Here is a 13,196-nt window from a genome sequence, read left to right as displayed (position 1 = left end):
ACGGGCTAGGAAAATAACCTGGGCTTTTATTCGCCATGCACGCCTTTTTCTTTCCCATTTGCTGTCTTGCTTCATTGGTTTTGGTGGCTGGTAGACTGAAAAAGACCAATTAAGAAATCTCTTGCCAGAGTGGCTATGGCAGGTATGTGCTGGCCAGCAGGACATAACCAGCCCATTAAAAACCCCCAAGCCACAAACCCCCCAGGTATGAGCAGCTCTCCTTAAGGCTCCGGCATTGCTTCCCTCCTGATTTACTCTGTCCTCTCACAGTAACCCCTGCTGGTGTAGCAGAAGTAACTGTGCAGCATCGGTGCGTTGGTTCTAAAAACCCCGGTATGTCTGCTTGCAAATAAAACATCTTTGGACAAACTGCCAGCAGAGTGGTACTGCGCCCCAAAAAAGAAATTTCTAGGAAGGGTTATGCTGCCAGATGTCTCTTAGCAGCAAGAAAAGAGGCTATTGAATTTCTGCACCAGCTCTTTCAGGACTGATGTGGACGTACCCTGCACAGATTCATTTGGGAAGGTAGTACAATGGTTGCAGCTATTCCTAGGTTCTGATTGCAAACATCTTAGGAAGAAGATGTATCTTTCTCCCACCCTCCCCATTTGTGACCATGCTGAAGGGACACTGTAAAAGCACGTTGTGAAGATCAGAATGCCTTTCCCAGCCGCCGCTCTCCGCGTCCCTGACCTTACCAATTACCACTCCTGCTCACTCCTCATCTCCAGCCATAAACAGAGAAGCCCCAGCAAATTGTCCCCGTTCCTCACACGTGTTCAGAGCATTTTAACGGTTTTCATGAAATGTGTACACGACCTGTTCTGGTAAAGGGGATGCTAATGATCTCAACCTGCGACTTCAGGTAGTACATCCCATTAAAAGCCCCATTTAAAATGGGCTTCTCTCTGCTGAGCAGCAGCGGGAGCAGGATCCTGCCGCCGGGGCAGTCGCTGCTGCTCTCCTAATAAGCACCCAGGCTTGCGTTCCGCTGACGCCTTTGTGCTGCTTTTGAGCTGCCTCACGTGCGTTTTCTACTACACGGTCTGTTTACCGTCCGTCTTGCTCTCAGATACTGGATGTCAACTGCTTTTTCGGACCAGAAGTGTGCTGCGTAAATCATTGCTTCCATCTTTAATCTTGAAAATAAGACATTAACAAAATTCAGAAAAAATCAGCCCTTTTTTACAATTTATTACGTTTCTCTCTTGCTTGTGTTTCAGTAGATCTGATGAAGAAAGGTGCAAATACAGTTGAAGACATGGAGAGGCTTTTTTTCTTCTAGCATACGTGTTGCTAATTCTTCAGTATTAAAGATTATTTTTTTTTAAAATAAATGACTAAATATGCTGATCAGTCACAGACAAAATTAGAAGTGAATTTGCCAAACTAATGTATTAAAGTGGTCTGTTATGGAAAAGGTTGTTTTTTTTTTTCCCCTTTTTCTGTTGATGCTCCAGGACTTGGCTCAATATGTAAATGAAGTGAAGAGAGATAATGAAACACTCCGTGAAATCAGACAGTTTCAACTATCAATAGAGAATTTGGTATGTGATATTTTTCATTTACACAGTTTTTAAGTCACTTCTGGTCAAATATATTTCTAGAAGTATTTTTTCCCCTATTTCATAGGAGATTATCATATTCTTGGTGATATTTAAGTTTAAGTGTGCTTTGCTTTGTCTAGAATGACACAAATATTTAAGTACAGAAATCTGCTATTTTGGGGTCTGTCTGGAGTTTAATATATTTGCATAAAGGTTTGCATTTGTACAGGGACTCAGGTGTTTTTGTAATGGGAAAAAAATTCCCATTGAAGACCAAAATGGAACGGCCCGATTCTTTATTGTATTTAGTTTAGATGGTAGTGAGGAGAAGATGCTGCTTTCAGGCCTGAAGAGTCCTTTTTTGGGGTAAAAGGAGTGAGTGGCTAACGCTGGAATGTGTCATCACCTTGATGCCTTTGCTGTACTGAATCTTACATACGACTTCTGTTTCAGAATCACTCCCTCTTACAGTACGGAAGACCCCAGGGTGACGGGGAAATAAGGATAACTACGATAGACAAGCGTGCGAGGCAAGACAGGTGATGGCGCGACTTCTGGTGTTCGCTGGGAAAACCCCTGTAAAATCATTCCCTTTCAGATTTGAGGTCAGCTCGGTGATCCTGAGCGTACTCCCCTTGCGCTGTGCGTTCGCAGAGTGCGTCCAGCCTTTGCCGAGGGAATCTGCGGGGTCGTTCACGGGGAGCTATGGCGTTACCATGAAAGCTCACCTGAGTCCCGTGCAAGCAGTAGCTTTCTAGCAAAAGTGTTTTGAGTGGGTTTTGTTTTCTTCTTCAGTACTTGAGTCGTCCACTTTCAAAAACACTCGGTGCCATGGGCAAGGGTGTGTGAAATACGGCTTTGCGTGTTGGCTTTCTCGAGTGTTTTTAACAATCCTTATCTTGTGTTTTCCTAGGCATATCTTCTTGTTTGATCTCGCTGTAATTGTTTGCAAACGGAGAGGGGATAATTATGAAATGAAGGAAATAATAGATCTTCAGAAATACAAAATTACAAATAACCCCACTACTGATAAAGAAAACAAGAAGGTAAATATTTGTTGCTCATTTATATAAAATGTATATTTTTAGCAGCAATTCGAAACATTTTGCAGGTGTTCAGAATATACACACAATTTATTTACAAAGTTTTATGTTTTAAATGTAAGCTGAAGCGAACATTCAGGGTTTTCACCTTTGTTTATTTTTCTGTAATTAAAACGCTTGAGTAAGTCGTTCCTAAGTGAACACAGTAACATGGTCCTGCTGTTCCCAGTAGCAGGGAATGAAGGACCACGTGAACGCTGCTTTATTATTTTTTTCTTCTTTCTTCATAACTGATGACCTTCGTATTGCCCCATCTTTTTGTGCAGTGGTCTTACGGCTTCTACCTCATCCATATCCAAGGCCAAAATGGTTTAGAAGTCTACTGCAAAACTAAAGACTTGAAGAAGAAATGGCTCGAGCAGTTCCAGATGGCTCTGTAAGTACGTTTTCATTAAGGTAGAATGGTGCTCCTCACAAGTGCAAGGGCATCACTTCAGTTCCTGTTTGGGTTTTTTAATACCGCCTAGTTACCTGATGGATTTGGCTCGCTGAGAGACAGCTGGCCGACGTCTTCATGAGCAGTGTTTCCCTGAAACTCCTCTTGGAAAAGGAAGAGGGCACCCTAGGCCATGCGTTACTGTCCACTTTTGCTGCTGAGACTGTTCTAGTAATGCTGTCTTAAGCAGCTGGGGGAAATATTAATTATTGTAGCAAAACATATCTAACACAATAGTGACACTTTTCCCCTCCCATCTTTATTTTGATTAATTAAAGTATATTTTTTGAAAGGCGATGCTGATGCTTTGAGGGGGATCCTGGCATCTTTCCTAGTGGCTTTTAAAGAATTTATTGTTTAGTATTTGGATCAAGTTGTTTGGCTTATTAAATTTAGTTTCAAAGGCTTTATATGTTTTTTAATATGTTATATGTCCTTTATATGTTTTCAACTAAAATGGGAGGTTGCTTTAGACTTCTTGAAAAGTTGTTTGGATGCAGCACTGCGGCTTACGTTATTGCTATGCAGCGTGAGCTTCATTTCTGATTCTTGTTGGAAAGACAAACACCGTTATTGACACCTCAGCTATTCTGATTAAATTTAAAACACGTGAACGAGGGAATTGGCTGACAGGGTGATGCTTGCTTTATGGTTAAAAAAAAAAGAAAGTGTGAGGGGGAGCGAGGTACTCCCAGTGAAAATAGAGATGTGGCATTAATGAAGATTGGTTTGGAGGTGATTGTAAAGGTCTGTGGGTTTGGAGAAAAGGCTGCTAGGAGCTGGTACAAGTGAAACTCACTCATTTTATATATATATATATATATATATGTATATATATCTCATTAGTAGTCATCCCACTAAGGTTTTAAATATATATATATATATATGTATTTATAGCTAATGATGTGAATGAAAAGATGAGGGAGCAGAGCCTGGGCTGGACAGGCAGTACGAGGCCTGGTTACTAGGGTCCCATCTTGCGGATGTTTATTGATGACAAAAATGGCACGTGTTTCGGGAAAAATGACTGGGCAGCATTAGTGGGGTAGTGGGGGATGGGAAGAGGTGCATACCTGTACGTGTGCAGAAAGCGGAGCCCTTCGCCTCTGCCTGTCCCCGTGCTCTCCCTGCTGCGCTTCCTGTAATGGCGTTATTGATCGTTACTTAAACGCAGATAAAATGTGTATGAGAAGCATGAGGAACTGGGATTGGTCAGCTTTAGCATTGCAGCTGTTGATCTGTCTTCAGGCTCCTGGCCCCAGCGCACAAAAAACCCCAACCAAACAAAACAAAAGTCAGCGGAGGACTAAGGCGAGCCGCAGGAGAGCGATGTTTATCCCGGGGCGTATTCTTAGTTCTTCCCAAACGTTCTTACGGTTCCGTGCAGGACCTCCCCGCGCGGTGGGGGCGTGCAGCCGCACACCCTGACGCAGCGTTAGGTGCTCGAGAGGTGCTGATGAGCGTGCCTTTGCCAACAGGGGGCTACTGCTGCCGCTTGCCCTGCCTGAGCAGAACAGACAGGACCCGAAGGGTTGACAAGTGAATGTGCTACTCTTTCCTCTTGGGCAGATGGCGTTGGTCATTGGAAACGAGAGTGGTGGTGTCAGCCTTGTCTTGCATGGGTGTTGGTCCTTCTCGTACACCTGTACCTCTAGCTGAACCTCCTCCTGCGTGGTCAAGGGCCGCAACACAGAGGCATGGGAATGGGGGCGGCAGGGTTGCGGCAGGCCAGGGCCGAGGGGCGACACGATGTCGTGGCGTTACTTGCACGGGGCAATGCTTTTGCTCCCTTGTACTTACAGCCATGCAGACTGAAAACAACGGGCAGCTTCTGTGCTTTCTGAGGTTTTTGTACCTTTCCCCCAACTCTGCTACGTGGGTTTGACTGCGCGGCGAGTTCCCCGCAGCAGCCGTCCCAAGGCCTGCCCGGGTGTGCGCAGCGATGACTGTGGCCTAATGTGTGCGAGGACAGGAGTTTGTGTTTGGGACTAAATGAGGCGGAGCGCTGCGAGCGGTGGGCTGGTTGGATTTGCTGCTTTCGGGCGTCGCTGCCTGCCGTGTGTAGGTTACCTGCTCGCGCGCGAGTCCACGCTGAAGAGCAGCCGTGATTGAAATTGCGCGTTTGTTCACCATACGGAATTATAATTGCTGCTTCTATGGGCAAAATACTTCTCATTATTTAAAAATTTTACTGAGGCTGCAAAACCAGCACAGTTGGAGTGAATTATGTTCTTTTTGATTATCAGAAGTGTTGTTTGCTAAGCTCCTGACAGACGTTTCACGGCGGTTTTGTTGCCTTTGGGGTAGCTTTCTGTATGAAGTCAGGTCTGTGCGGGTGTTAATGTAAGAACACAACAAGAGAACAAATTAGGATCTCACTTATTATCTTTAAATTAAGAATTAACCTTGTTGCCACTAGAACAGTTTTTTTTTGGCATGACTATGTTAGCTAGGCTGTAGTTTTTTATTTTTTAGGAGCTTAGGTGTTTATACCAGCGTATGAGCAGCAGTGACTGTGGTTCCTTTGCTGGAAAGGCGCCTACTGTCGGGGTGCTGGTGTCACTGGGGCGAGAGCTGGTCTCCGGGCAGGGGAAGCTTCTGTTACTGATGGCGTGTGACACAGAGGGGCACGCTGCTTCCCTGGCTGGGCTTGGCTTAGGTTTGGGGGGCGGGAATACGTTGGGCACACTGGATATGGAAGAGCTTTAAAGGAAGGAAGGATGAAATACCAGTGCAGTTCCCAGAGCGTTCCGTTTCGGACTGGCACGTTTCTGTTAGAAAATGAGTTTCACAAACCCGTGCAAGTATCCTACCTGGTGGGCAGCTCTGTCATTCCTGTGGGGAGTTGTTTTGCTGGGAATAATGGGTCACTGGCCATAAGAAATGGAGGAAATGGCTCTTACAGTTTTTATTCCGTTCTGTTGCTACAGTCTGTGTTTGCTGTTGTCCTGAGATTATTGCTGTATTTAGAAAATATGTAATACCGAAACACCTCCATTTTTGTGTTTCCTAGGGGTTTAATGAGGGTTATTGGTGAAGCCTGTTCCTACCCTACATCCTCAGCGGCACCGATTCTGTGGCGCAGCTGCACTGAGGTTGATGCTGTCGACCCATTCACAGAACTCCCCAGAGCTGAGGCTGAGCGACCTCCCCTCCCCCCCCTGCTTTTTTCCTTCTTTTTCCTTAAGTTTATTGTGTACAGTCTTCAAAATTGCGGGTTATTTGGGAGTGCTGGATTTTCCAGATGACCGTAAAATGAAGTAGGACACTGGGCAGCACAGTTAACATCGCAGTCAAGTTCTTGAAGCCGAAATTTTGGTTGGACCCATAAACCTGATGAATTGAAGAGGTTTTTGTAAAGCTGACGGGCAGACTCGTGGCGAGGGGCGAGCCTGCGGCGCTGCGCCTGGGACCTTCAAATTGAATCCAGCCTGTCAAGTGGCGTTGGTTTAAACGCAAAGTCATTCTGTATCTGATAGGAACAGAAGTGAGCAGCCGGGTTAGTGCACCAAATCACTCGACAAATCAGAGGCATCGCATATTAAGTGAAGGTTCGTCAGCGGAGTGGTAGAGCGTGTGGTTTACCTGCTGTAACCGAGCCATGAAGAACCTCGGAACCTGGCTGCGAGTGTGAGCCAAGTGTGTTAGATTTTTCGCGGAGCATCTCCTCTCTAATAGCTTTCCCCTGTGTTAAAAACAACCAGAGGAATCAGAACAAGTATATGATGTCTCATAAAATACCCACAGATTACATGAACTATTTGATACCTCTGTGTTACTCAGTTTATGCCACAAGGTAGGAGCATTGGTTTGGTTTCCCCCAGAAAGCTCCCCTGCAGATACTTTTCTTATTTTAAAAATGCTTGTTTTTAAAAATAGTTGACTAATACACGTGCCGATGAATTTATGCTAAGCATTCTTTATTAAAAGGAACAAATCCTTGAAAGCTGTAGCCGTCCTTCTCTATCGCACGCGTGTGTGTGCCCCAGTTACATTGCTTTGGAACTTCTTAGCTGACTAATTACCGGGCTTAATTTCTTACTGTGTGGCCACTGCTTTTGTCACCATTGCTGTGACGAATTTAATTCTCTTTCATTTCATCATGAGCCGATAGAATAAATACTGAAAGAAAAGGTGTTGGCTGTTAGTGGGAGCTGTCTCATGCTGGCACCAAATGCTTGCTTCCACCCACGGAACATTGCGTTGTGTGTGGTTTGGTGCTTGATGGCAGGGGAGCGGGGAGCGGGCGCGGGCTGGCGTCCTTGCCGCGGCAGAGACCTTTGCCGTGAGAGGCCACGTACCCTGCTGTCCCGCTGGCTTAGTATCCGGATACTTTAGTGCAGTACGGCGTGTGATACCTTACGCTGATTTGTGCCACGTTTATTTTGCCATCGTGATGTCTGGTTTGCTAATTTAATTAAGTCTTTCTCTGGTTTCTCAGTTGTGCTTTGTAATCCACTAGAAGTGGCCATCAGCAGACTTGGCTTCAGTATTTATTCCCAAGCAGGAACATATTACACGGAAGAATTTAGGCTGGAAGGGGTGTGTGGAGATGGTCTACCTCAGCCTCCTGCAGGGCTTGGGTCAGCCCGAGGTTGGTGCTGCTGGATTTCAAGGTGCACAGGACCAATACTGCCAAGTCTCATGCACCGGTGTTGTAACATGCCTTTTAATTAGGCTCTACTCAACAGCGCTCTCACAAACTGAGAAGTGCATGGAAGCATCTCGCAGGTGGAGGAGCAGGCCCTTTTTTAATGTACTTAGTTAAAATTTCACCTTCAGAAGTACCGTGATTGTTGTTTCTGCTTTGACATTGTTACTGAAATCGCAATGTTAACGTCACATCTAATTAGTGATGCCTGAAAAACCAGTGGGAAACACATGTTCATTGTAGTGATTAGGGAACGCCTTAGTAAGTTAATGAATCTGATTTTTGTTTTTCATATCCAAGTAAAAGAGATTTCAGACATGAAAGCTGTACAGCCCTGAAAAAAATCAGTGGTTTTAGTTTCAATCACACTGTTTTTAGGTTTTAGGTCACGATGGAGTTCGTGCAGCAGCTCGGGTCTAGTCTAATAAGTTTTGGTCTTGTCTAATACGTGTGTGAAAAACTACAGTTTCTGTTAGCCATAAATTCACGCCCTGTAGCCCAGGGATGCAGAACACATCATCTCACAGTAAGGAATAATCCCCAGTTCCCCCGATTCCCAAACCCGATGGGTGTGCGCAACACTTTAGATCAGGCGAGCTACATAAATTGCAGACGGAGCTCACTGACTTCTCTGGATTTTTATGAAAATCAGCAGAAGGAACAAGGGAGGCAGAAAGCGTTCTCTTGCCTGTTAGCACACCTATCTCCAAATCTGGTTTGCACTCCGTGACTGATGGCGTTGGTCAGGTTCAGCTCAGACAGAGCTGTCCCTCCGATAGCACGTTAATGATGCATGTGCACTAAGATGACTACTTGGAGAACATCTGAGCTCTGACATACTGAACACTGACCTTAAACTGAAGCTTTCTTAGCAGAGCACTTTAAAAGCCTTGGCTATCTGCTGCATTTCTCTGCAAAGGTGTTCCACTTCCACCAACGTCACGCAGGGTACCAAAGTGGTAACCAAACGTCCCTGCCTGGGCTTCTCCATCAGCAGAGATTTCAGTTCTGCAAAAGTGAGTGCCAGGTTCAGGCCTGCCAAAGAAGGGTTGCCTATTCTTTGCTATGACTCCAGTTGGTTTTGTTCAGCTGTTTTTCAGGGTTGTAGCAACCATTCACAATACATTTATAGTTATGCAACTTCTTTAGATTATTCCAGACACAGCAAGAGCTGTGTGAAGGTTCTGTGTACGATTAAGGGAGCAGTGTAAGGACAGCATAGAACGTGAAAGCAAAACAGAATTTATGAAAACAGCATGTAAACGCTTGGAGATGATAAATACACTTTGACGTTATGTCTTCTGGTTCACAGAGAAATCAAAGATTTCCCAGTCCTTCTGTTTTTACAACTTGTCTTACAACATGTGAGGTATGTTACCATGAAAATTAATAAGGTTTCTTAAAATACAGTGAAATACAGCGTAGTGACAGTACATCATAAAAACAAAGTGCCACCACCTAGGTACTGGGTTTTGCACAAGGTGTTAGGGGTTTTTTCAGTCTTTAAACGTGGAATGCTGCATTGCATGTTTGTCCTGATACTTGGGCTGCAAGAAGAGATGTCCCAGTCTCCCCCTGCAAACCAGCACTACCTTTTTTTCTTAGCAGATTTAGGTGCTTGTCCAGAAATTTACAAGTTGATGGCTGTATACATCCTATATTTTTACATTTTTTTTAAACTCCAAAACATAGACATTTGTCTTCAGTTAAGTGTAAATATATGATAAAATATTTAAAGCTTTTCAAGACAAGCAACTTTGTGAATTTGGGTTTGCAAGACACAGAACTTTCACAAATAAGACTCAGCCAGTGAACATTAAAGTACATAAAGTATTGATGCTCTTGATTTACAAACACCGATGTGTGACAGCGCTTTGTTCCTATCAGGTGGTGTTTAAAAATGCTACAGAGGAACAGATTAGCTCAAAGCAGTCCATCTCCCCTGCTTGTCAAGGAAGGAGGCTGATAAGGAAGGAGGAAAGCCATTATCTTGTTTGGAACAATGCAGTACGTTTCCAAGAAGTTAACAAGATAATTTCCTTGATCTCAAAAAAGCCACTCATCATATGATCAAATAAGCAAATTTCCTAGCAAAGTCTTAGAAGTTGTGCGTTCTTGATCAAACGCACAATTTACTTGTGATATGGTTAATTTAATTATATAACATGTCGTCTTGATGGAGGCTCTTTGATGTGGCAAGCCAGAATGTTTGAGTATTAGCATATGGAGAATTGATTGATTGATTAATTCAGTAAATAGCGTCTTCAAAGATGGTTCTGAAATATAACAGCCTGGCTGGAACAGAGGAAATGAATTAGCTGTAAGCAATCAGCATCGCTCCTGAGAAGAGAAGTTAGAGAAGAAGCTGGAAATCATCCGTCGTGAAATGGCATCGCCCACCTCTAGCGAGCATTCCCCTCAAGGATGCCATTTTCTTGCTTCACCTTCTTACAGTAAATAACAAAATCCTTGTGAGGATTGAGAACACGTTATGTATTTGTGGTTTTGTCTCTCTGCTCTTACTTCATTACTTCATTACACAAATGCCTTTCTGTTAGGCGGCAGCGCGCTGTGTGAAGTGGCCAGCTGAGATGGTGCCAGTGGCACAGAGCTGCTGGTGCCACTGTAAGGCTGGTTCCGCTGTTTTGGGGAGCAGGATGCTGAGGGAAGTCTGCTGCATGTCGGCGGAGTGAGGCTGAGCAGCTCTTGGGACCAGCTTCTTCATAGGAGGTTTGGCTGAAAGCTTTTTGTCGTGTTTCACAGTAACATGCATGGTTTCTGTTTCTTAACTTCTGCTGTCCATGTTCGTACTTGAAACATTTGAGTGTGTGACCAGCGGCAGCTATATTCTATCCCCTAGTTAAATTTTCAGCAGTTTGGGAGGTGCTTGGTACCAGCTGCCAGGGCCAACTGCCGAGGGACGTAACCTTTTGAAAGGGGTCACTTTGACACAAACCAGGAAATTTAGCTTAGGAGGTCTTCATAGACAATTCCTGTCAGCAATTAATAACTTAGGAAAGCCTAAGGGACACCGGGGCTTATTGATGCATTTTCTGCAGTGATGTCCAACATCGGTACAATAAGTAAAACTGGAATGAAAATTTTCCATGTCCTCAGGTGTTACTGACCTGTGCCATAAGGCAAGAATACAGCGTCCGACTTCATGTCACAAGGACGTAAGGTGTTCTTCAGCAGCTCGTGCTCAGGGTGTCCATAATGCTGAACAGTTCTGTGTGAGGTGTTTTAAATTATCCGTCGCATGACATGGAGTGCAGAATAATAACAGCTCTAAATGCAAAGGTCTGACTTTGGGTTGCAAGTTGAGGAGAGTTCAAGGTACTGAGTTCTGTCTGAGCTCCCCGTAGTGTTTCTTCTTTTAATACTTAAACCAGTTGCAATTCACTTCAGACTCCGTATCTGATGCTTCATGCATCTGCTTCCTTGTCGTGCCTCTGGGCTCCCAGGAGGGCATCCTTATGTTAACGATTCTCTGAAGCCAGTTTTAGTCAAGTGAAATGGCTACCTGCTTTCAAACGTAATGCACTTCTTAAATTACGGGGTATTTTGCAAACTACTACGTACAATCGAAGCCTGTGTAATTTCTTGTGACATGATTACATTTCTTGAAGAGACTGATATGGGAAAAAGATCTTCAAAACCTGACCTAAGTAGCGTTTGTGTGAAAATGGGTCAAAACCAACAGTAAGAAGTATTGTTAGAACTTCCTAGCGTGTTTCTCCTGTTTGGGGGAAAATGTCAACCTCAAAGAAAGGGCAGCCGCCTCACCGTGCTGCCGTGCAGAACCTGTGACTGCTGGTGGTTCCCAGCCCACGAGTACCTGGGGCTTGCTGCTGTTCCAGCATGCTCAGGAAAACACGTGGGTTGCTGCTGGGGGAAGAGGAGGTTCCTCTTCTATCCAGACTGACAGCACCACTGATGTGTGATGGTCTAGAGGAGCATCTCTGGCCTCATGTCAGGTTTATCATCGGTCCCCTGAGAAGAACAGCTCGACGTAGTCCGTGTTCACAATACCTTTGCTTCCCCTGTGTTTAGCGGAAGGGATCTACTCAATAGCGTCTGGGTCAGTGCCTGCTCTGGTGGGTGGGTACCCTGTCTGGTTTTGCAGCTAATTCACTCTTGAAAGGAGCTTTCTTGATCCCTTTGCAAAGGGTTACCTTTGCGTTTCTCTGGGTGTGAGGCACTTGGTCTTTATTTTCCTGTATGTGCTGCAGTTCCTGCAATTCAGCATGTACGTGCTTCTCGTGGTGGAAAATGATGTGCAAGTATCTGAGGAATATCAAATGTTTTTCAGGTTTTTTTTTTTTCCCCCCCTGTAATACATTTTTCCTTCCAGTTTAAGAAAAAATAAATTTAATTTAAAAATACTTGAAGTCTGGGAAGGAAAAGTTGAGTTGTTAATTACCTACTGCGGAGAAGTGTTTTTTCAACATGAATTGAAATGGTTGTGCTGGGTATAAGCAACGGCTTTCCGTGGCCTGGACCCAGGGGTGGGGGGAATCTGCACAGGTCTTAATTGCTGAAGTCAAGCTGGTATTGAAAAGCTGCCAAGGAAGCAATTAAAAGAAATGGCCCTCAAAATAGAGCAAAAAAGACAGAAGGACTGGCCACTAGTGGCGGACAGGACCTCAAGGGCGGGTTGTTTAAACTACAGTTTCTAACCGGTAGCATTAAAGGTAATAGTAAATAGATACAGAATAAAAGCAAGAGGAGAATTTTAATTTGTGCTGTGTTCCAGAGTCTCCTTCCTTTAACTCCTTGCAGAATATGAAGCCCCGAGGCGGCAGAGTCCCAGTGCTCTCTGCTGCTGGGTACCCTCGTGTTGCTCGTGCTGTGTGGCGAGACGGAGTCCGTAACCGGGGCCCAAGGGCCGCAGGTTGCAGTTCCTTCCATGCTTTACCTTTTTATAACACCACCTCTTCCCTTTTGTCTGCTGTTCTTCAGTAGAGGCAATGTTGCTCGCATTTCATTAATTTCCTAGTTAAAATTTAAACTTGCTATAAGAATATAATTAATCAACATAATACTTTTTTCCCTTTATTGTGTTTTTGTCAGCTCTGCTGGCGCCATAGGCTTTCAGTAATACGTCCGTGCAAAGCAAGCTCGAGGCTGTAGTTCTTAATGCCTGAAAGCTGCTGCTGAAACATCTGAAGGGCACGGCGCCCGAGGGGGGGTGTACGCAGTACGTTATCAGTTGTGAAATAAGGAGGTTTTGCATTGTTTATATCTTTAGAAATACGGCCTTTCTGGGAATGAAGATGGGGATTTTAACGTGCTTATTGCCCACATGGGGAAACAGAAGGAAGGAGCTATAGTAAACTGTCTCCTAGCCTGTTACTTATTCTCTTGGGACACATTATCTGTAGTAATTACGTATTTCGTAGAGAGATAAGATGGAGTTTTGCGACCCGAAGTTCAGTGGTCCTGCTGGTGCGTTTGGT

At 44.5% G+C, this 13,196-nt stretch overlaps 1 protein-coding gene across 2 annotated transcripts in view; it reads left to right on the top strand.

Annotated features, from left to right (window-relative positions):
• The window catches only part of VAV3 (vav guanine nucleotide exchange factor 3), a 136,919-nt gene that overhangs the window by 51,049 nt on the left and 72,674 nt on the right, over nt 1-13,196 (top strand). For both annotated transcript variants that reach the window (XM_035894485.1, XM_035894484.1), the window contains exons 11-14: nt 1,461-1,547; nt 2,001-2,086; nt 2,461-2,593; nt 2,917-3,026. In XM_035894485.1, coding sequence (XP_035750378.1) covers nt 1,461-1,547; nt 2,001-2,086; nt 2,461-2,593; nt 2,917-3,026 — 416 coding nt within the window. The remainder of the gene's footprint in view (nt 1-1,460; nt 1,548-2,000; nt 2,087-2,460; nt 2,594-2,916; nt 3,027-13,196) is intronic.

Source organism: Egretta garzetta, unplaced genomic scaffold (assembly GCF_000687185.1).
Source record: "Egretta garzetta isolate BGI_Z169 unplaced genomic scaffold, ASM68718v1 scaffold655, whole genome shotgun sequence".
Lineage (NCBI taxonomy): Eukaryota > Metazoa > Chordata > Aves > Pelecaniformes > Ardeidae > Egretta > Egretta garzetta.
Note: the sequence above shows the minus strand (reverse complement) of the source record. Positions and strands in the feature narration are given on the sequence as shown.